At 39.5% G+C, this 21,530-nt stretch overlaps 2 protein-coding genes across 2 annotated transcripts in view; both read right to left on the bottom strand.

The window, feature by feature from the left end:
- Positions 1-421, bottom strand: part of LOC116753962 (zinc finger protein 684-like) — a 10,705-nt gene extending 10,284 nt beyond the window's left edge. The window contains 1 exon segment of the mRNA XM_032631984.1: positions 313-421. Coding sequence (XP_032487875.1) covers positions 313-315 — 3 coding nt within the window. The 5' untranslated portion in view covers positions 316-421.
- ZNF684 (zinc finger protein 684) lies at positions 344-21,530 on the bottom strand. The gene is made up of 6 exons (XM_032632016.1): positions 21,378-21,530; positions 19,950-19,987; positions 14,577-14,703; positions 14,157-14,252; positions 8,143-10,006; positions 344-421 (listed from the first exon to the last, which is right to left on the bottom strand). Exons 2-5 carry the CDS (start codon positions 19,962-19,964, stop codon positions 9,102-9,104), a joined length of 1,143 nt encoding a protein of 380 aa, XP_032487907.1. The 5' UTR covers positions 19,965-19,987; positions 21,378-21,530; the 3' UTR covers positions 344-421; positions 8,143-9,101.

Raw genomic sequence — 21,530 nt, 5'->3', positions numbered from 1 at the left:
CCTGTGAGTTTCATTTTCCTGTGGAGCCTGACCACATAAACCCATACTTCATTTTCTGTAATTCTCACCTCTCTCCTCAAACATTTGGGACAACACCTCCATAAACACAGTCCTTGATGGTACTTACATGTAATGCCATGAGTCAAGCCCTACTCTCACTAGATAGTAGAGACAGAAGTTGATTCTTGTCTCAACTGAAATGGGGTAAAAATGTCACAGGTCAGGAGAGCCTCTTCCCGGGGTTAATCTGATGGAGAAGCAACACTCCTTCAACAGGAACCTTCACGTTGGGCCACGATTCTTTAAACTCACCATCCTGTGGCCCTAGGTTGGCTTTTTGTAGATTTTAACCAGGGCCGCTGGAAACTGAAACAGGCAGGAATACGCAAGAGGGACCCTCAGGTTCAATTACACAGTCTTCCTGCAGAGACACCAAGAGTTCTCTCAATAACAATGATCACAAGTTGAAGTTCATTTAGCATTCACTCCTCAAGAAGAATACAAACTAACTCTTTGTTTTAGGCAAAGTACTATGTTGCAAAATTAATGGAATTTGGGTAAAATGGCACTGAGTTTGAATACTCGCTCCTCCACTAACTAGCTGTGTGATTTGAAGCAGCTTCATACCTCCCTGTAAAACGATGAGTACACTTACAAAGTCATCGTGATAAACAAATACCAATACTTTAAAATAATGTGCTTAACAGTGTCTGGCACTGGCTGTATTGATTCTCTTCCCCGCCGCTTTGAAGGGGTTTACTGCCTTCGGCGAGTCAGAAATCTTGTGGAATGAGATGAGTTACGGTTCAACGCACAGGCGGGGGCTCCCTACGCGGGCCACACTACCTACAGCACAGCAACGCAGACTGGCCCGCCACGCCCCAGCCAGACCTGGGCAGAAAGGAGCCCAGCCCTTACTCGGCTTCCTCTGAGCCAAATGCCCCCGCGCATAGGAGTTGCCTACAATTATGCTTTCTTCACATGAACTGAGAAGCCGGTCTCTGCTCTCCACCTGTCCCTCAAGCCCTTCTAGCTCACCCGCCGCTCAGTACTGAAACACGTGGAGGAACGCAAACACTTCCTGAGGTCCCCACTGCGCGTGTGCGGAAGTAGCGACCCACCCAGACCCTCCCCCCAGGGTTCTCTGAGGAAATCCACCAGAGACTACATTTCCCATAAGGCTCCTGGAGTTTATGTCCGTAAGGCCTCAGGGACTTCCTCTTCATCTACGGAGATTTCTAGTTTGATGTAGTTTGGGCTTCATGGAGAATCATATTGAAAGGAAACGTGTACGTAATTTTTACTGATTAATATAAACGTGACATATAGAAAACATATGCCATATAGACGTGGTAAATAGAAAACAGTAATTTATTTAAAGGAAGAGTTTCTTATTTTATTTTTAAAAAGAATTAAACTTAGTAACACTGTAATAACATATCATCTGTAAATAGTTTTAAAATCTAAACTATGTAAATTAATATATTAGATCCCTGTTAAAAAGGTTTTTAGTTTCAGACAGCTTAGTTATGAGTATATTTCAAAGCTTTATTACAGTCTAGCTGTAAGGGAACAGCAAGAGGGCAATTTCAAGTTTCACTCAGGGAAAAGCGTTTATATAGGAAAAGAGAAGGGTTACATAATCGTTGGCGAGCTATAAAAATGAGAGTGTATCTAACAGGCATCAGGTTGGGTAGATAACTAGTTTCTATAACAAGTCTTAATTCCATTAAAGTCATTTAGAAATTGCTTATCAGGAATGATCATTTTTTCCCAGAAGGAAGTCATGAATTATAGTATGCAAAAAAAAAAAAAACCCTTTCCCCAGACGAGGTTTGGGAAAATTTCTCTTCTATAGGTTTCTTCAGACCTCTCTCCTCCACCCCTCAGCTCTCTCTCTCTCTCTCTCTTTTTTAAAAAAAATTATTTATTAATTTATTTATGGCTGCATAGGGTCTTAGTTGCGGCACATGCAATCTTTCCTTGCGGCATTTGGGCTTCTCTCTAGTTGTGGCCCACAGGCTCAGTAGCTGTGGCACATGGGCTTAGTGGCCCTGTGGCATGTGGGATCTAAGTTCCCTGACCAGGGATTGAACTCACATCCCCTGCATTGGAAGGCAGATTTTTAACCACTGGACCACCAAAGAAGTCCCTTTTTTTTTTTTTTTTTTAATGTGTGTATACTGTCAGGCCTTATCGTAAGCATATATCTAATATTCATTCAACAAAAACATGTTGCCTGAGTTTCTGTTATATACCAGACATTGATTTGGGTATGGAGTAGTGAGCAAAACAGACAAAAATGCCTGCCTTGTGGACCTAATGTTCTATTTTATTAGATATTGATAAATGCTATGGAGAAAAATAGTGCAATGAAAGGGGATAGGCAGTAGTGGAGGGCTGCAGTTTTAAACAGAGTAGTCCAGGAAGGCCCCTCTTAGGAGATATTTGAGCAAAGACCTGAAGGAAATGAAGTTGCAAACTCATGCCAGATGAAAAAGGGTTTTAGGTAGAGGAAACAGCAAGAGCAAAGACCTGAAGCAGAAAGTGCCAAACACATTTAAAGAATAGCAAGGAGGGCCATGTACCTGGAGAAGGGAGAATAATAGAGAGGTAAGGAGGGGTGAGGGCCCAGACTGTGGAGGGACTTGTAATCAATGTAAGGACTATAGCTTTTCCTCTGAGTGAAAATAGAGGCTTCTGGAGAATTTTGAGCAGAGGAGTGGCATGGTCTGACTCAAGTTTTAATATGATCACTCTGGCTGCTGTGTGGAGAATAAACTGGAGGAAAGCCAGGGTACAACCAGTTAGGAGGTCATTAGAATAATCAAGAAGTGAGATGATGGTGGCTCAGACCAAGTAGTAGCAGAAGAGCTAGTGAGAAGTAGTTGCATTCAAGGTCTAGTTTGAAGGCAGACTCAATATTGATTTACTGTAGATCATATATAAGTTATGAGAGAAAAAGGAAACTCAAGGATGATTCCCACGTTCCAGGTGTGAGCAAGTGAAAGGACGGAATTGCCATCAGATGAGATGGAGAAGGCTGCAAGAGGAGCACATCTAGGGAGAAGGAGAGAGAGCAGGACCTGTTTTGAACGTGTTTAGTTTGAGATGCCGATTAGAGAAAACCAGGTGGTGAAGTTGGACAAATATGCTTGAATTCAGGAGAGATGTCTACAAGAAATATATTTGGGAGATATCATTATATAGATAGACTTTGAAACCATCAGACAAATGGAGTTACCAATGAAGAGCATATATAGAGAGAAGAGAAGAGGTCTGAGGATAGAGCCCTGGGATATTCCCAAGCTGAGAGTTTGTAGAGATGAGAAGGACTCAGCAGGGAGACTGAGAAGGAAAAATCAGTGAAGCAGGAGGAGAACCAGGAGAATGTGGCTGCTGTAAGCAACGTGGAAATAAATGCTTCACAGAGAACCGAGAGCTACATCGCGTCCTAAGCTGTTAATAATTAAGGCCGACGACTTGGTCATTGGATACAGCAAGTAGAATTTTATTGGTGACCTTTACCAGAACAGTTTCAGCAGAGTGGTGTAGGGGAAAGCCTATTTGGAACGAGTTTAAGAGAACATGACCTGAAAAGTCTAGATTGGGGGAATTTCAGTGAGACAAAGAGATGGTTTCTGTGGAAAAAAAAAAAATTCAAGAAGGAAAAGCAAAAGACGGAAGGGGAATGGGTAGATTAACAGAGTGCTAAAACTAGCACTTTGGTGAAAGTTTGATGAGGAACAGAATATTATTTCCCCTGAAAATTACTTAATTACCATTTTTCCCTTTGTAATTAAGTAATTAATTAAGGGAAAATGGTAATTTTACAATGTAGAAATGTGGTGGATGCCACCCTAACCAAGTAATTAAAGTTAAAGTGACCAGTAATGGGAATTCCCTGGTGGCGCAGTGGTTAAGAATCCACCTGCCAATGCAGGGGACACGGGTTTGAGCCCTGGTCCGGGAAGATCCCACATGCCACGAAGCAACTAAGCCCATGAGCCACAACCACTGAGCCCGCATGCCACAACTACTGAAGCCTGTGCACCTAGAGCCTGTGCTCCTCAACAAGAGGAGCCACCACGATGAGAGGCCTGCGCACCGCAATGAAGAGTAGCCCCTGTTCACCACAACTAGAGAAAGCCCGCGTGCAACAGCGAAGACCCACCTCAGCCAAATAAGTAAATAAATAAATAAATAAAATTTTAAAATAAAATTAAAAAAAAGTAAGATCACCAGTAATAAGTTTGACATTGTGCCTCCTGACATGAAATACTAAGAATATCACTTACATGATATACTTGCCCAAATGCATAACTTGAATCTAATCATGAGGAATCATCAGACCAACCAAAACTGAGGGGCACTCTACAAAATAACTGGCCTGTACTCTCCAAAAATAACAATGTCATGAAAGATGTTGAAAGGCTGAGGAATTGTTCCAGATTAAAGGAGTCTGAAGAAATATGACAAGTAAATACAATGGGTAATCCTGGTTTGGATCCTGGACCAGAAAAAAAAAAATTAAGAAAAACATTATTGGTTTAAATGCAATGTGGTATCTTGGATTGGATCCTAGATCAGAAAAAGGACACTTATTGAAAAACTAGTGAAATATGAATAAAATCTGGAATTTAGTTAATTGTGATAAACTGGTGTTGGCTTCTTAGGTGTGCTCTGGTAATAAAAGTTGTTAACTTTAGGGGCAATAGGTGAAGGATATATGGGAACTCTCGGTACTAGCTTTGAAACTTTTCTGTAAACCTAAAATTATTCCAAAATTAAAAATTTCTTTAAAAAAGAACAGTATTGAGACAATTGGGGAATTTTATGGATGATAGATTATAGTATTATACCAGTGGTAATTTTTTTTTTATTTTGATCATTGAACTGTGGTCATATAACAGAATGTCCATGTTCAAAGGGGTGAAATGTTATTGGACATCTTCTCAGCCTCACTTCTTCCTTTTTTTTTTTTCTGCCCACAGCATGCAGCTTGCAGGGTCTCAGTTCCCCAACCAGGGATTGAACCCAGGCCACTGCAGTGAAAGCCCAGAATCCTAACCACTAGGTACCAGGGAACTTCTTCTTCTTCCTTCTTTTGGTAACAGACCCTATTTTTCTTTTGGGGGACTACTCTGCTCCTATTACATGAGATCTTGGTGGTAATGTAAATCAAGGTTTTCTGTGGTATCAATCTGTCTTTTCAGTGGTATGCACTAGCTCACTGGAAATAATACGCTTTTAGTTTTGCAAAGGAAATTACTAAAAGACTAAAGTGCTTCTAAAAAAATAAGAGACCATTGTTTCTTCCTCATCATAGGTGAGTTTAACACATTTGCAATTATTATTGATATGCTTTTATTTATTTCTTTTTTTTTTTGCTTTCTATTTATTATGTCGTTTTCTGCAACTTTCACCTTTCCTGCTCTGTTGGATTTATGAAGTTTTCATTATTGCCCTCTTCAGATTTTTAAGTTACACATTATATTTCTATGCTTTTCTAGTTACCCTTACTTTTTTTACACCTTTATAAAGCCTAAACTCTCTTTTTCCGGAACTCAAGGACGCCTAAACTTAGATCTGCCTTTCCCACTTTTTCTGTTTTCTTCTTTTCATTATACTTTTTGTATTTCATTCTTAAAAATTAGCATATATGATATAATCAGAAAAAAATGAAGTTTCATTGGGGAGAAAATGCCCTGTGTGCCATCTGCCATCTGTGTATAAATAAAAGAGAAAGAAGGTATTTTTCAGTGATCTTTTTATAAAGTAAAAAAGGAAAGAAAATCTCAAGGTATGACAGACTCTTAGAGGTGGGAAAAATCGAGGGAGTTCTCATTTAGATTGTGTATGGCTGTTTCAGCCACAGAATACAAATAGACTAGGGAGTTCTGGGAATCTGAGATGTTTGGATAGAACTAAGCATAGTTTTGGTTTTCTTCTTGCCAAAATCTCATATGGCCTAAGCCAATGAGCTCAGTGACAAAAACTCTCAAGGTGGCAGTTTATATTTGTCCAGTAAGGAAGTATATATATATATATATATATATATATATATATTTTTTTTTTTTTTTTTTAATTTTTGGCTGCATTGGGTCTTTGTTCCTGAGCGTGGGCTTTCTCTAGTTGCAGCAAGCGGAGGTTATTCTTCGTTGTGAACGGGCTTCTCATTGTGGTGGCTTCTCTTGCTGCAGAGCACAGGCTCTAGGCTCGTGGGCTTCAGTAGTTGTGGCACATGGGCTCAGTAGTTGTGGCTCGCGGGCTCTAGAGTGCAGGTTTGGCAGTTATGGCACATGGGCTTAGTTGCTACGTGGCATGTGGGATCTTCCTGGACCAGGGCTTGAACCCGTGTCCCCTGCATTGGCAGGTGGATTCTTAACCACTGCGCCACTAGGGAAGCCCAAGGAAGTATATTTTAACTTGCTCTACTGTATTCCTTCTTCCACTTAAGGGAGTGAATTAATTTATGGAAACTAGATAACATACTTCCTGACATATTACAATTAAAATTCCCTTGTTTTATTCGCAGACCATCGCACACCTCTTGCCACCTCGACCTACACAGCTGCTCTTCCAAGGGGACCTCACATCATGCCGACAACAGTAGAGCTCCCTACTGCCTCCTAATATGTGTCCTCTTCCTGTAGCCTTACATAGTTTTGAGTTTCTCAGATGAGAAGCATGGGCATGGGAAGGGGAGATAGGATGGGAATGGAAAGCACTGAGTAGGGTAAAACAAGGATTTCATGTAGGAAATGAGAAAACTGTTGGGCTGCAAAAAAAAAAAGGCAAGTCCCGTGACTATACATACCTAAAGAATTCCCTGTGTGGCTGACAAATGGATTCTGAAGACAATTCCAAAAGAAAGAAGGTAACAGAAATTTTTGAAACTGCAAGAGTGTAACTAGTATGCCACCTCCTAAAACAACTGGGAAAGTGTTAAAGAAAAAAGGTATTCAGTGACATTTGTTAAAGATGACAAATGACAAGACAGACTTTACTCAGGACCAGTGTGATAGGTATAGGGACCACTGCCATGGGATTTTAGTTGGGGAGAGATTGGGCTCAACTCTGAATACACCATACACAAGTAGGAATTTATAGCTAAGGAGTAGGGTAGGGGGTCAGTGGGTGGAAAATTACTAAGAGAAAACGGGTAAGGAGGGTTCTGGCTGAATCTGCCTAACAGGATTCCTGCTGAAGACAGGCCAGGGTGATCAGACATCACCTGAAGGATGATGGAGGATGAGGAACCTGATCAGATATTGAGGGTGGAGGGTTCTGGTTAAAATGACTTAGCAGGGTTCTTGCTAAAACTAGATTTTACAAGTAAGTGTGCAAGTGGGCCTCGGAAAGGTTCAGGAGCCTGACTAAAGTTTGGTCGAGCAACAAAGTCAGTAAATAATTTAGATCCTTAAGTGCTAGTATGCTTGTTCAAAAAAAAGCACTGTCATTAATTTATAATCATTACTCAGCATTACTCTTCAAAAAATGGCCAATGAGGGCTTCCCTGGTGTCACAATGGTTGGGAGTCCGCCTGCCGATGCAGGGGACGTGGGTTCGTGCCCCAGTCCGGGAGGATCCCACATGCCGCGGAGCGGCTGGGCCCGTGAGCCATGGCTGCTGAGCCTGCACATCCAGAGCCTGTGCTCCGCAACAGGAGAGGCCGCAGCGGTGAGAGGCCGGCGTACCGCAAAAAAAAAAAAAAAAAAAGGCCAATGAGAGAAAAACAATGTAATATAGTTGTAACTGAGCTTAAACTTGAAAAGGCTTGATTTCTGAATTTAGGTTCAAGCTGTTTTGTCACAACTCAAGAAAAGGCATAAAAGTCTTTTGACATTATCAAAGAATGTTGTGAACAGCAGTAAAAACTGTAGCTTAAATAATGGTTGGGGCTTCCCTAGTGGCACAGTGGTTGAGAGTCCGCCTGCCGACGCAGGGGACACGGATTCGTGCCCCGGTCCGGGAGGATCCCACATGCCGCGGAGCGGCTGGGCCCGTGAGCCATGACCGCTGAGTGTGCGCGTCTGGAGCCTGTGCAATGGGAGAGGCCACAACAGTGAGAGGCCAGCATACCACACACACACAAAAAAAAGGTTGCTTCATCCTTTTAAGGGAATATGTGGAACTTACAAAATGTCACGTTCCAAAGTGAAGTTGCTGAGCAAAAAAAAAGTCCTCTTTTCAACTCGATTAATGCTGCCTGTGCTGTCACATGGTAAATTCCAGGCACCCCTAGGAGCAAAACCTGTATCAATTTCTTACAAGAAAACAAACAATAGACCCCAAAGCTCACTCCCTGAAAGTTGCAAAGTATCACGACACTCTAGTTTATTAAAATGAAATGTAGATGATACCCTAGTTAACTACTACTTGAGCTATACTTACACCTTAGGTAAATACATCAATGAAAAAGAACAGGAATATTTGAAGGGCAAATGTTTTATTTACACACTTATTTAAATACTTCTTTTCCTCAACTGAGTACTTACTGTAATACAGAATACAACTGCTTTCCCCCTCTCAATTGGTATCTTGTTAAATTATACATATGTGTAATTCTATACATCTTTATAACAAGTTTGAGAATGAGATTCAGTAACACTGCCATACCCCTCAAAAGTGCCAGCAAATGGGTGCAAATATTACTGAAATTCATACTACATATTAAACCACATGTTTTCACTTGCATGTTACTGTTAGGATTGGAAGAAAAAAATGGTGAAATTTACTGCAGAAACTTAATAGATATAATATAATATAATATATAATATAAACATTTTTTACTCACACTTGCATAATTTGTTATAAGAATTAAAAATCAGAGATGGTAAATGTAGTTTTCACTGATTCCTTGATTGTTTAATTTATGCTTACTTTCCAAGCTCTACGTGCATTTATAAATTAACTTTTTCTGTGATCTTTTCTCTAAAAACTTTATCATCACTTGCAGAACATGATTGGCACTGGTTTTTTTAATGGGAATTTATTCTTCCAATTCATTCAGATTGGTGGATTTCTCCTCACCATAAATTCTCTACTTAATAAGGTTTATCAAATATTTAAAGTTTTCTCAGATTCATAAGTGAATATTACATATGAATTTTCTGATGTAAAATAAGATTTGACTTCTGAGAAAATGCTTTCCTACATTTGCTACATTCATAGGGCTTTTCTCCTGTATGAATTATCTGATGTCTGAGGAGGTGACACTTCTTGATGAAGGCTTTGCCACATTCAATACATCCATAAGGTTTCTCTCCTGTGTGAATTCTTTGATGAGTAACAAGCACAGAAGTGTTGCCAAAGGCTTTGCCACACACGATGCATCGATAGGGTTTCTCTCCTGTATGAAATCTAGAGTGTTTATAAAGGGATGAACTATACCTGAAGGTTTTCCCACATTCCTTACATTCAAATGAGTTCTCAAGTGTATGTGATTTCACGTGTTGAGTAAAGGAGGAGTTCCAGGTGAATGATTTTCCACATTGACCGCATTCATAAGGTTTCTCTCCAGTGTGGAGTCTCTGATGGACCATGAGTTGTGCTTTATGTGTAAATGCTTTCCCACAATCACTGCACACAAAGGGTCTCTCTCCATTATGTATTTTCTGATGAGTTGCAAGGTGAGCCTTCCTGCTATAGGCTCTCCCACAGTCGTTGCATTCAAAGGGTTTTTTTCTTGTATGATTTTTTTCATGTCTAATAAAATGAAACTTCGTTTTGAAGGCTTTCCCACATTCACTGCATTCATAAGAGTTTTCTCCAGTATAACATCTATTACAATTAAGTAAGTCTGAAGTAGGTTGCAAACTCTTCCTATATGACTTACATTTATATGATATTTTTCTTGTAGGATTAAGACTTGTGCTCATATTATAACCATGAAGTCTCTTCACAGTCAGAATTTTATTGAACATGAACAAAACTGAATTCAAAAAATTGTCTTTGCTTTCCTGGTGCTTGTCTGATTCATCAATAAGTGGGCAGTCAGCTTCTAAAAAGGAGTACAGTGAAACATTCCTAGTTAATCTTTGCCATCAACAGTTATAGAAACATATATGATTCCAAATCTAGTCTCTCATTCTGAAACAAATCTGTATTTGCCTTGATCCTGAGCTTTAAGAATAAAACTGCTAAAGAGGAAATGGGAGCACAGAATGACAATGAGAACAGATGGCTTAACTTGTGACCTGAGGAAAGATAGTAAAATAGCACAAGGTACAGTAAGGAGGGTACAAAGGAAATCAAAAAGTTGCTCAATTGCTCAACAAGGGCATATGGTTAGCTCACAGAATGATGAGAGCCCACTGTGGAGATGTGATCAATGGACCGGGTAGCCAGGGGAACAAGAGACAAGGGAGTTAAGGGAAAAATATCAGAGGGAAAACTAGATTTGGAGAAGGGAGATCAGAATCAGGGTCCTTACTACCTAATTCCTAGATTACCCAGGTAGAATAGCTCCTTATTTCCCTCATTCATATCTCTTTTTCCTCTTGATCATCTTGCACAATGTCATTTCCCTTCAGGAACATTTTTCTATCTCCAACCCTCTAACCTCATCCAAACCACGGCTGAGACATATCTGTAGACAGGGCTCCAACACTACTACAGCTGGGATTCATTCTTACACGTACTTGTAAGCCCAGGAACACAAAGGTCTAGCAGGTCATTCGAGGGTGTGCTATTCTTAGCCCAAGCACAGATTCTATCTGCTTGTTGCCATTTTTATTCAGGCTAAGTTTTGATATATGACAAGTACTGCTTTTACATCCTCTTTCAATCTGCCTAACAAACTAGTCCCCAGAAAGCCTCTTTGCCCCTGAAGTCACATTTTTAACTCCTAATCTCAAAACCCTATAAATCCCCAATACACTGTTCCATTAAAAACAAAAAAAAATTAGGGAGGGGGTTATAATTCCCCACTCGTGAATTTCCTTCCATGTGGAGTTACTACAATACCCCTAGCCTTTTGCTTCATGCCTTATCCTCTGTGGAGCTGGCTGAGTAGTGGGCTATAGCCATTAATACACATTTCTTTATTGAGTGGTTCTAAATGTGGGGACTGGGTTCCTGTCTTCTTTCCTCTCTACTTCAACCAATGAGAAGCAGCATCCTGTGTTACCTTGGCCAAAAATAACCAACTGAAAAATCTAGGGTAATCAGCCTGGTGAACAAAAATATGCAATACAATGAATTCACTCATGGTATCTAAGCATGCACTACTCTAGCCCTCAACAAATACCTACTTCTGTTCCAAGGATTCTAGATTCTAAATAGCTACAATCATTTGCTCATGTTCCTTCCTCACCTTAACTTGCCCTCCTTCATCCTCTCTCATCCTATCTAGTATTTAGATATCCTTTAGGGAGGAGCCATTGTTCCATGATCTTAAAAAAAAGGCTCCTCCAGTCTTTGCCTACTTTAAACTTTAGGCTCCATTTTCTCTGAACTTCTAAGACAGTCATCACTGCTGCCTAAACCATTTATTTTGACAACTAACTAGATTAAAACCACAATGTTACTGTGCGTTGAACAAATGTTCCACATTCATCAAATTTTAAAATATATGGCTATGTTTTGCCTTTTCAACTACAATTTACAAACCTGGAAAAACAATTTTTTTTTCTTTATTTGAATCCTTCTCAGGAAACATTAAAAAGCCTTGTTGAATGAAAGGATAAGAAACATCCCCACAATCCCTGACTTTACAAAAATGAATTAATTAAATATTCATTGAATGTCCATGATGTGCTCAGCTATGGTGTGAAGAAAAAAAATGATACTGGACTTTCTCTTCAGGGAGTAATCATGAGAAAACATGCCTTAAAGCCACAGGTTTTTTTTTTTTTTTTTTAAAGTCTTAAAAGCCACAGGATTAAAAAAAAAATCTAAGATAGTATATGTCAAGTTGACAGAGCCATAGTAGAGTTGGGATGGGAATTCAAAGAAGGCAGAGATCAATGTAGGCTAAAGTTACCATGAAAGAGGAGAAAACTGAATTTAGACTTCATAGCATGCTGGTTTTGAAACCGAGTGGGGCCTTGAGGGGCTCCCAGGCACTGAAACCATGAGGCCTGAGCGCTGAGACCTCCTTTTGTCCACCATTTCTTCCAGGCAAGACTCCAGCTTCCATGACCATCCCTGAGTTCCAAAGGGTGGATTTGAACAGTTGCTAATCAAGGGAGGAGCAGCTAAGAAACAACCTGAGGCAGGATTAAAGGGACCAGAGAAGCTCAACAAGATTAAGAGAAGACCACCTGAGACTGAGGGAGTGCAAGCCCTGTTCACACCCTAATCTTGTCAGGACCCCACCTTTGAACCCCTGTTATAAAGCCCTTAATCAAATCCTCTGGGGGAGAGACACATAGTTTTTCAAGGCTGAAGCCCAGTGTGTCTCCCTTTGCCTGGCAAAGCAATAAAGCTATCCTCTTCTACTTCACCCAAAACTCTGTGATTTGATTCAGCATTGCTGTACAGAGAGGCCGAGCTTTCGGTAACGGTTTTAGTTAGATGGAGCACATCAGAATCAAAAGGACTAATGCAGAAAAGAAAACTGTGTACAGAGGATGCTAAAGAGTCTAATTGCATGGAATAGGGAAAAGATGGACAATTCTGGATAAACATGGGATCACATACAGAGGGATAAGCCATTTAAATACCATAATACAGGTGATACAGGAATAACATGTTTGTCAGAAGAGTGACAAGCAAAATGAAATAATTCAGATAAATCTTGCAAGAACATCTAAGATAAACCAGAAAGTAGGCTGGAATTGGCAATATAAGTATTTACATAAACAGCCAAGATACCATATCAGGAGTTAAAATTCATTTGTTTTATGCCAGTAGTAATTGGGGTTCCAGGGAATCTAAAACACATTTAATTGGTATCTTAATCATTTGAAACATACTTCTTTTATGGACGCTGTGCAAAGGGAAGATTTTATTTTGAGTCAGTCTTGGATAAACTAATAGTTGAAATTATAGGTAATAAGTCACAATAGTATTTAAGGAGAAATTCTTAAGAGAAAAAGCCAAATTCCTTACCACAGTGATTTTGTGACTACAGACCAGGAGACCAGTCACTACCTTTTATTGTAAGGATAAAGGTAAAGGGTTGAAGAATATTAAAAATTGGTTACTATGATAAAACAGACAATAAAGCCAGGTAGGGTAAAATTAAGGGAATGGAAAGCTGGTGAGGCAAAGATGCTGGAGATGGCACAAAATAAATAACTGTAGTCTTTAGAGTGATGAAGTTTCTGAGGGAGTTACTGTGGACAGAATTTCAGAAGATGGAAGAGAAGTCAAACAGCAAAGGGTGAATAAGCTGTGAGAAAGGGTGAGGGCAGATTAGTGAGGAACTAATTCAAATAAAGTTGGAGGACAATTTCCAAAAGATATCAATATTATCAAGTGAAGCAGAAAGATGCACTAGAAGGTAGATACCCCAAGTTAGCTGTAAGACTACAGATGAGCAAGGTAGGGTACACAGGGGGAGTATATGCTGCAAGAAAAGGAACGAGTTTTTTTAAAAAAGGAAAAAAATTAGGAAGAACATGTTATAAAAGTTTTGAAATAAAAACAACTAACATATGCTGAACACTTACTGTCTGCCACTATATGAAGGGTTTTGCTTGTATTAACTCATATAATCTTTACAAAAACCTGAGGTAAAGTCATATTACCCCTATTTTATAAATAAAGTTGTGCTACAAAATAATTAGGTTAGACAGAGGTTGGTGGAATAAGACTTCAAATCCACATAATCTGACTACATTATTAGAAACAGATGTATGGAAAGATCTGCCATCATGGTGAGGAGGGAAGAAGAATGAGGATTCTAGGGACTGAGAGAACCAACAAGCACTTCGATGGAACAGGCAGCGCGAGGAGCCAGAGCGGAGAGGAAGGACGTCCTCCCACACAAGAGCTGACAAACAGAAAGAGCGGCCACGTGGAAGAGTGGAAGTGAAGGTGTCACCTGGGGATCTGAGGATGTTGTGTCAGGTGTACCCACTCACTTTCAAACGTGTGTGGTTTTAAGAGGTGCTTCCTGAAAAGTATTTCAGAGGTGCCTGTCCCTCACTCACAACTGGATCTCAGTTCCAGAGACTCCCATCTACCTGCTTTCTCTGACTCACCTGGAGAGCGCCAACGTGGGTTCTCTCCCTCCACCATCCATGGCTCTTGTCCTTGCTCCACCTTGAAGATCACTATTGTTTTGGTGACTGGACACCCTGTTCGTGGGAAACAACACAGAACTGGGGACAAAGTGCTAGGAACAAACGACTACCTCACAATTCGGGTTTGCCTCCTGGAGTCTTAGGGCCTGTGAAGATGACAGACAAGCTTTAGACAGAAAAGACCCTTCTTCATTTGGGAGGCAGAAGCATTAAACAAATTATCTGATCCCCAAAGGGGATTAAGAATCTTTGACCACTAAAATTCAGGGACAAACTTACTAATGCTTCAGAATGTTCACAGCTTTCGCAGGTCTTAAAGGAAGGGCACTATTAAAACATAATGAGTTACACTGAAAAGTTACCACCCACTGTCCTTACCCATTGAGATGAGGTTTCTAAAGTTCTCCAACATCACATCCCAATACAAGGTTCTCTGATCACAGTCAAGCAGCTGCCACTCCTCTGGGGTGAATTCCACAGCCACATCCTGGAGTGTCACTGATCCCTGTAATAGTACATGGATCTTCAAACTAAAGTGTGCATCATTTGGGGACTTATAAGAGAATCACGGCAGCCTCTTAGGATCATATCATGTTCATTGCTGAGGTTTCAGAAAGTAATGTATGATAACTACTGTACACCTGATTCAGAAATATACTTTGTGATAGAAACAAAAATTATATTAAAAATATTCAACTAATGCCAGGATAATTCAATGAGGGAAAGAATGGTCTTTTAAACAAATGGTGTTGGAACAACTGGATCTCCACATGCAAAAAAATGAAGTTGGACTCCCCTCAACACACACACCTCACATCATATATAAAAACAAACTAAAAATGGATCAGAGACCTATGTGTAAGAGTTAAAACTAGAGGTGACCCTTGAACAACCTCTCCACAGTTAAAAATCCACATAACTTTACAGCCCTCCATATCCGTGGTTCCACAACCACGAATTCAACGAACCACAGGTCATGTAGTACTGTAGTATGTATGTATTGAAAAAAATCTACATATAAGTGGACCCACACGGTTCAAGCCCGTGTTGCTCAAGGGTCAACTGTACATAATTCTTAGATGAAAACAAGGGAGTAAATCTTTATGACCTGGGATTAGGCAATGGTTTCTTACACATGACAGAAAAAGTGTAAGTGACAAAAGAAAAAAAATAGATAAATTGGATTCAACAAAATTAAACATTTTTAAGCTCCAAAGGATACCATGAAGAAAGTGAAAAAGACAATTCACAAAATAGGAGGAAATATTTGTAAATCATATATCTAAAAAGAAATTTGCATCTAAATTATAAAAAGAATTCTTACAACACAACAATAAAAAGAAAACCCAATTTAAAAATGGGCAAAGGATTTGAACAGACATTTTTCCAAAAACAGATATGGTCCATAAGCACATGAAAAGATGTTCAACATCATTAGTAAATACAAATTAAAACCACAATGAGGTATCACTTTATACCCACTAGGATGGCTAAAATCAAAGGCAGACAATGATAAGTGTTAATAAGGATAGGGAGAAACTGGAACTCTCATACATTGATGGTAGAACTGTAAAATGGTGCAGCAACTATGGAAAACAGTTCAGGAGTTCCTCAAAATGTCAAACATACAGTCACCATATGACCCAGCAATTTTTCCTAGGTATATACGCAAAAGAATTGAAATCATACATCCCCCCGCCAAAGAAAAAACCATACACAAATGCCCATAGCAGAATTATTCATAATAGGCAAAAGTGGCAACAATATGGGTATCCATCAACTAATAAATAGATAAACAAAATGAGGTATAGCCATATGATCCAATATTATTCAGCAATAAAAAGGACTCTACAACATAGATGATCCTTGAAAATTTTGTGCTGGGTGAGAGAAGCCAGTCACAAGAAATCACATATTGTATGGTTCCATTTGTATGAAATGCTCAGAATAGGCAAATACATATAAACATAAAGTAATTCAGGGCTGGGGGAAGGAAGGAATGGGGAGTGACTGCTAATGGATATGGGGTTTCTTTTCAGAGTAATGAAAATGTTCTGAAATTAGTGGTGATGGTTTCACAATTATGACAATATACTAAAAAAAACCCCACTAAATTGTATACAGTTTAAAGGGGTCAATTTGTAATATGTGAATTATGTCTAAAAATTATTTTTAAATATTACTTATATGTTCTTCATTCATTCACTCATACAATATTCAATGAGGACATACCAAGTACAGTACTAGAGATAACAAAAAATAAAATTATTACTGCCCTCAGAGATCTTACAATCTATTAGACACTGCAAAACAAACATGTAAAGGTAATAAGATGTTAGAGGGGCTATAAGGTTAATACGCCAGACTCACATAAGCATAAATAAAATAGAAAAATACAGATTTTTTTTTGCGGTACGCGGGCCTCTCACTGTTGTGGCCTCTCCTGTTGCAGAGCACAGGCTCCAGATGCGCAGGCTCAGCGGCCATGGCTCATGGGCCTAGCCGCTCTGCGGCATGCGGGATCTTCCCGGACCGGGGCACGAACCCATGTCCCCTGCATCAGCAGGCGGACTCTCAACCACCGCACCACCAGGGAAGCCCCCAGATTTTTTAATATGATAAAATACATCCTCTCAACCATAAAGTCAAAATCATGTTTAACTTAAACTGAAATTAAAAAGACGTGGTAACATGCCTACTGCAAAGAGATAGTTAAGACCATATAAAGCAGGTGTCAGCAAACTACAACCCACAGGTTGACCGCCTGTGTTTGTAAATAAAATGTAACTGGAACACAGTTATGTCCATTTGTTTACTTCAACTACAAGAGCAGAGTTGAGTAGTTGCCACAGAGATTATATGGCCTTCAAGCCTAAAATCTTTACTATCTGTCCCTTTAAAAAGTTAAGAGAGGGACTTCCCTGGTGGTCCAGTGGTTAAGACTCCTCGCTCCCTAAGCAGGGGGCCTGGGTTCAGTCCCTGGTCAGGGAACTAGATTCACATGCTGCAACTAAAAAAGCCTGCATACCACAACTAAAGATCCCGCACACGGCAACGAAGATACCACATGCCACAACTAAGACCTGGTGCAGCCAAATAAATAAATAAATATTAAAAAAAAAAAAGAGAGACTAGGCAGGGTTTACCCCAGGAATGCAGATAGTTCAATATTGGGAAATGTATTAGAAATTCTTTAAACTGTTATATTAAAGAAAAAATATATTATTTTATTGACAGGTATAAAAAAAGTGATATGAGAAAAAAAGTTCCCAATTTATGAAAACAATCTTAACAAGCTAAAAATCCTTAACTTGATTTAAAAAACAAAACAAAACAAAAAAACAACTATCAACCAGATTACAAGAGGAAACAGTAAGACACTGGAAGCATTCCCACTAAACCTGGAACAAAAAAGATTTTGGCTAGAAATTACATTCAAAATTATAGTTATTAGAAGTCCTGTCCATTGACATAAGACAAGGAAAAAATATGGAGCCTACATATTAGGCAATAAGGGACAAAACTCCATTTGAAGAGTATATGATGGTCTATCTAGAAAATCTAAGAATCAACTAAAAAACTCTTGGACTTAGTAAGAGTTCTGTAAGTTGACATAAAGTCAAATAGATAAATCCATACTTTCCTCTACACCAGAATAGCCAATTAGAAAATATAATGAAAAAAAATCCATTCCATTCTCAATAGCAATTTAAACCATATGTAAGAATAAACATCATAAGAAATGTAAAAGAATTACCATAATAAACCTATAAAACTGTAATGAAGGACCAAAAAACAATGAATAAAATGAAGAACTCACAAATAACAAATGCTGGAGAGGGTGTGGAGAAAAGGGAACCCTCCTACACTGTTGGTGGGAATGTAAGTTGGTACAGCCACTATGGAGAACAGTATAGAGGTCCCTCAGAAAACTAAAAATAGAATTAACATATGATCCAGCAATCCCACTCCTGGGAATGTACCCGGACAAAACTATAATTCAAAAAGATACATGCACCCCTATGTTCACAGCAGCACTATTCACAATAGCCAAAACATGGAAACAACCTAAATGTCCATCGACAGATGAATGGATAAAGAAGATGTGGTACATATATACAATGGAATATTACTCAGCCATAAAAAAGAATGAAATAATGCCATTGGCAGCAACATGGATGCAACTAGAGATTATCATACTAAGTGAAGTAAGTCAGAAAGAGAAAGACTAATACTATATGATATCACTTATATGTGGAATCTAAAATATGGCACAAATGAACCTATCTACAAATCAGAAACTGACTCACAGACATAGAGAACAGATATGTGGTTGCCAACAGGGAGGAGGGGAGGGAGAGGGATGGGCTGGTAGTTTGTGGTTGATAGATGCAAACTATTACATTTAGAATGGATACACAACAAGGTCCTAACATATAGCACAGGGAACTATATTCAATATCCTGTGATAAAGCAAAATGGAAAAGAATATGAAAAAAGCATGTCTCTATGTGTATAACTGAGTCACTGTGCTGTACAGCAGACATTGGCACAACATGGTAAATCAACTCTACTTCAATTTAAAAAAATGGAGAACTCACTATTGAAAAGTTATGAATTCTCTCCAAATTAATCTAAAAGTGTAATGCAATCACAATAAAAATACCTAACATACCCCCTTATGGACCTTGACAAGCTGATTTCTAAATTCACATGGAAGAGAAAATGCTCAAGAATTGCTGAAGACTCTGGAAAAGGAGCAAGGTTTACTTATGGATCCAGGTGAATATTAAAAAGGATATGTATCTGGACTTACCAGTTGAGTTCATATAGCACTTCTTGGCACTATGTTCTCTGCTTTTTCTAGGGAACACTCTAAGAAAGTCACAGGAGGGACTTCCCTGGTGGCACACTGGTTAGGACTCCACGCTCCCAGTGCAGGGAGCCCGGATTCAATCCCCAGTCAGGGAACTAGATCCCAAATGCATGCCTCAACTAAGAGTTTGCAAGCCACAACTAAGAAGCCCGCCTGCTGCAACTAAGACCTGGTGCAACCAAATAAATAAATAAATAAATAAATAAATAAAAATTTATAAAAAGAAAGTCATAGGAAAACTGATGTTATATTCATCACAGGATTGTTACTGTCAATATTGTTTCCAACACTATCTCTATGAAAACCCATTGTGGGAATCCCCTGGTGGGCCGGTGGTTAGGACTCGGCACTCTCACTGCTGGGTCGTGGGTTCAATCCCTGGTTGGGGAAGTAAGATTCCACAAGCTTCGGGGTGCGGCAAAAAAAAAAAAAAAAAAAAGAAAACCCATTGTAAGATATTTTCTTTGGAGAATTGTGCCAAGAAAAAATTTACTTATCCGGGGAATTGTTCTGCTTTATTCTCAAGGACAAAGCCAGTACTTTAAAAGGTTGGCTATCCATTTTCTATGATCACCAGAAAGACTGGGTATACATATGCAGCTCCAGCTAAGTGCAGACCCTATAATCTGGATATCAACTTAGCACTTTTGGACCTTATCTATTCAATTTACGTTTTCCCTGACTATACATTTCCTTTTTATTATGTGGATTTTTTTTTTTTTTTTGGCTGCGCCGCACGGCAGGCAGGATCTTAGTTCCTCGATGGAACCCGCGCCCCCTGCAGTGGAAGCACGGAGTCTTAACCACTGGACCGCCAGGGAAGTCCTTATATGGATTTTTAAAGAGATTTAAATAGCAATAAATGGATGCCTTACCTCTAAGTTGACCATTTTTGCAGCTCTTACACAGAGATCTATGAAAGTAGAAATGGGGAAGAGAGTAAAGACATGAGAAACACCAGGACTGCAGTGTAGAACCCTGCTCTGTGAAAACAGAAGCACACACACTGCAGTCTCAGAAAATGCCACCCAGTGGGAGAACGACATTTCTAGCAAGTCAGAAATGTCTATATTTTATAAGCAATGATCTCTGTGTTATTAATATATGGAGCTTAGATAAGTATCTTGTACATTTCTGTCCTACAGACCTAACAGCAAGTCGTTAACCTTTAAACCAGTGACTTTTTTTTTTCTACCAGAAATGTATCCTAAGTAAATACAAATACTTGTATCCTTAGCAAATAATGAATGAGTTAAAAGGATAACTAAAAGCCTGACCTCCGAAGCTCAGTATCTTTAGAAGTCATTCCTTCCTGTGATTCTCTGGTCTCTGTTCTGTAGCTGGAGTAAGAGATCTCAAATAGGTTTCTTGAGAAGGCCGGATCCAGAGACCCGGCGGGGAGGTGGGGGAGGTGAGGATTTTTTTTAAACTGGAGTCTTCAGTTTAGACTCTAAATCTGTTTCTCCCTCTCCCTCCTCCTCCCCCTCGGAATTCACCATCTCCTATGAGCCCAGTCTAGGCTTTTTGAAATTCCAACCAGCACTGCTAGGGCCCTAGAAAGGCTAAAATGTGCAAGATGGACCCCCAGCTTTATTTCGTCTTCACTGGAAAATCTGAAGATTCACCAAGAGATCCTTAAAAAAAAAAAAAAAAAAAGACACACCGAATTTTACTCAGCATACATTACTCAAATATTTCAAAAGGAAAATATGTCCAACGCTTTGTTTTGCAGGTTGTTTTCATCTTGCGAAAAAAATGAAATTTGAAGAAAACTCATCTGGATTTGAATCTCAGATCTTCTATTATACTAAACTGTTTGAGTCTAGGCAAGTTAACTTCACCTCTCTCAGCTTCAGTTAATTCATATGCAAAATTCGGATGATTGTTGTGATAATACCCTAAGAGTGCATCGAAGTTTCTCTAGAATCACTTTATTCCTAGATCCCGTAACATGGTTTAATTTTAAACCATTGTAAATGGTTTTAAATGGTTCTGGTAGGACCAACTGTGCTGGGAAGGTGTAGTTTGATGCACAGACTTCTACATAGTGTCCTTTACTTGCAAGGGCAGGAATGCAAACTGAGCTTGCTCTAGCCCCACCCGGGATCTAGGAACCCTCTGAGTGGCGGTCGGGCCCTTCTCTTGCTTTCTCTGAACTACTCCAGAATTGGACAGGACCCACACACCCAAACACGAAGTCACCGCACGTGAGAGTTTTAAGGTTTTTCAGTTCAGTAAGCCAATAAACCGGTCCTTTTCTTCCCGCCCTTCCCTTATGTCCCCCAAGTTCTGCAGAGTCATACCTGCCAGTCTTTCACTGCCACACTCCCAGCTCCGACTCTAAGCTGGAGATCAGGTTACGGAGATCTCCCAGATCTGGGCGAAACCCCGATTCCCACTTCATACAGGGCTGGTTGGAAAATTACAGACTACAGGCTACTGCCCCACTGCGCGTG

The sequence above is a fragment of the Phocoena sinus genome, chromosome 1 (assembly GCF_008692025.1).
Source record: "Phocoena sinus isolate mPhoSin1 chromosome 1, mPhoSin1.pri, whole genome shotgun sequence".
Taxonomy (NCBI): Eukaryota; Metazoa; Chordata; class Mammalia; order Artiodactyla; family Phocoenidae; genus Phocoena; species Phocoena sinus.
The sequence above is the reverse complement of the archived record's forward strand: the minus strand, read 5'-3'. Positions and strand labels throughout refer to the sequence as shown.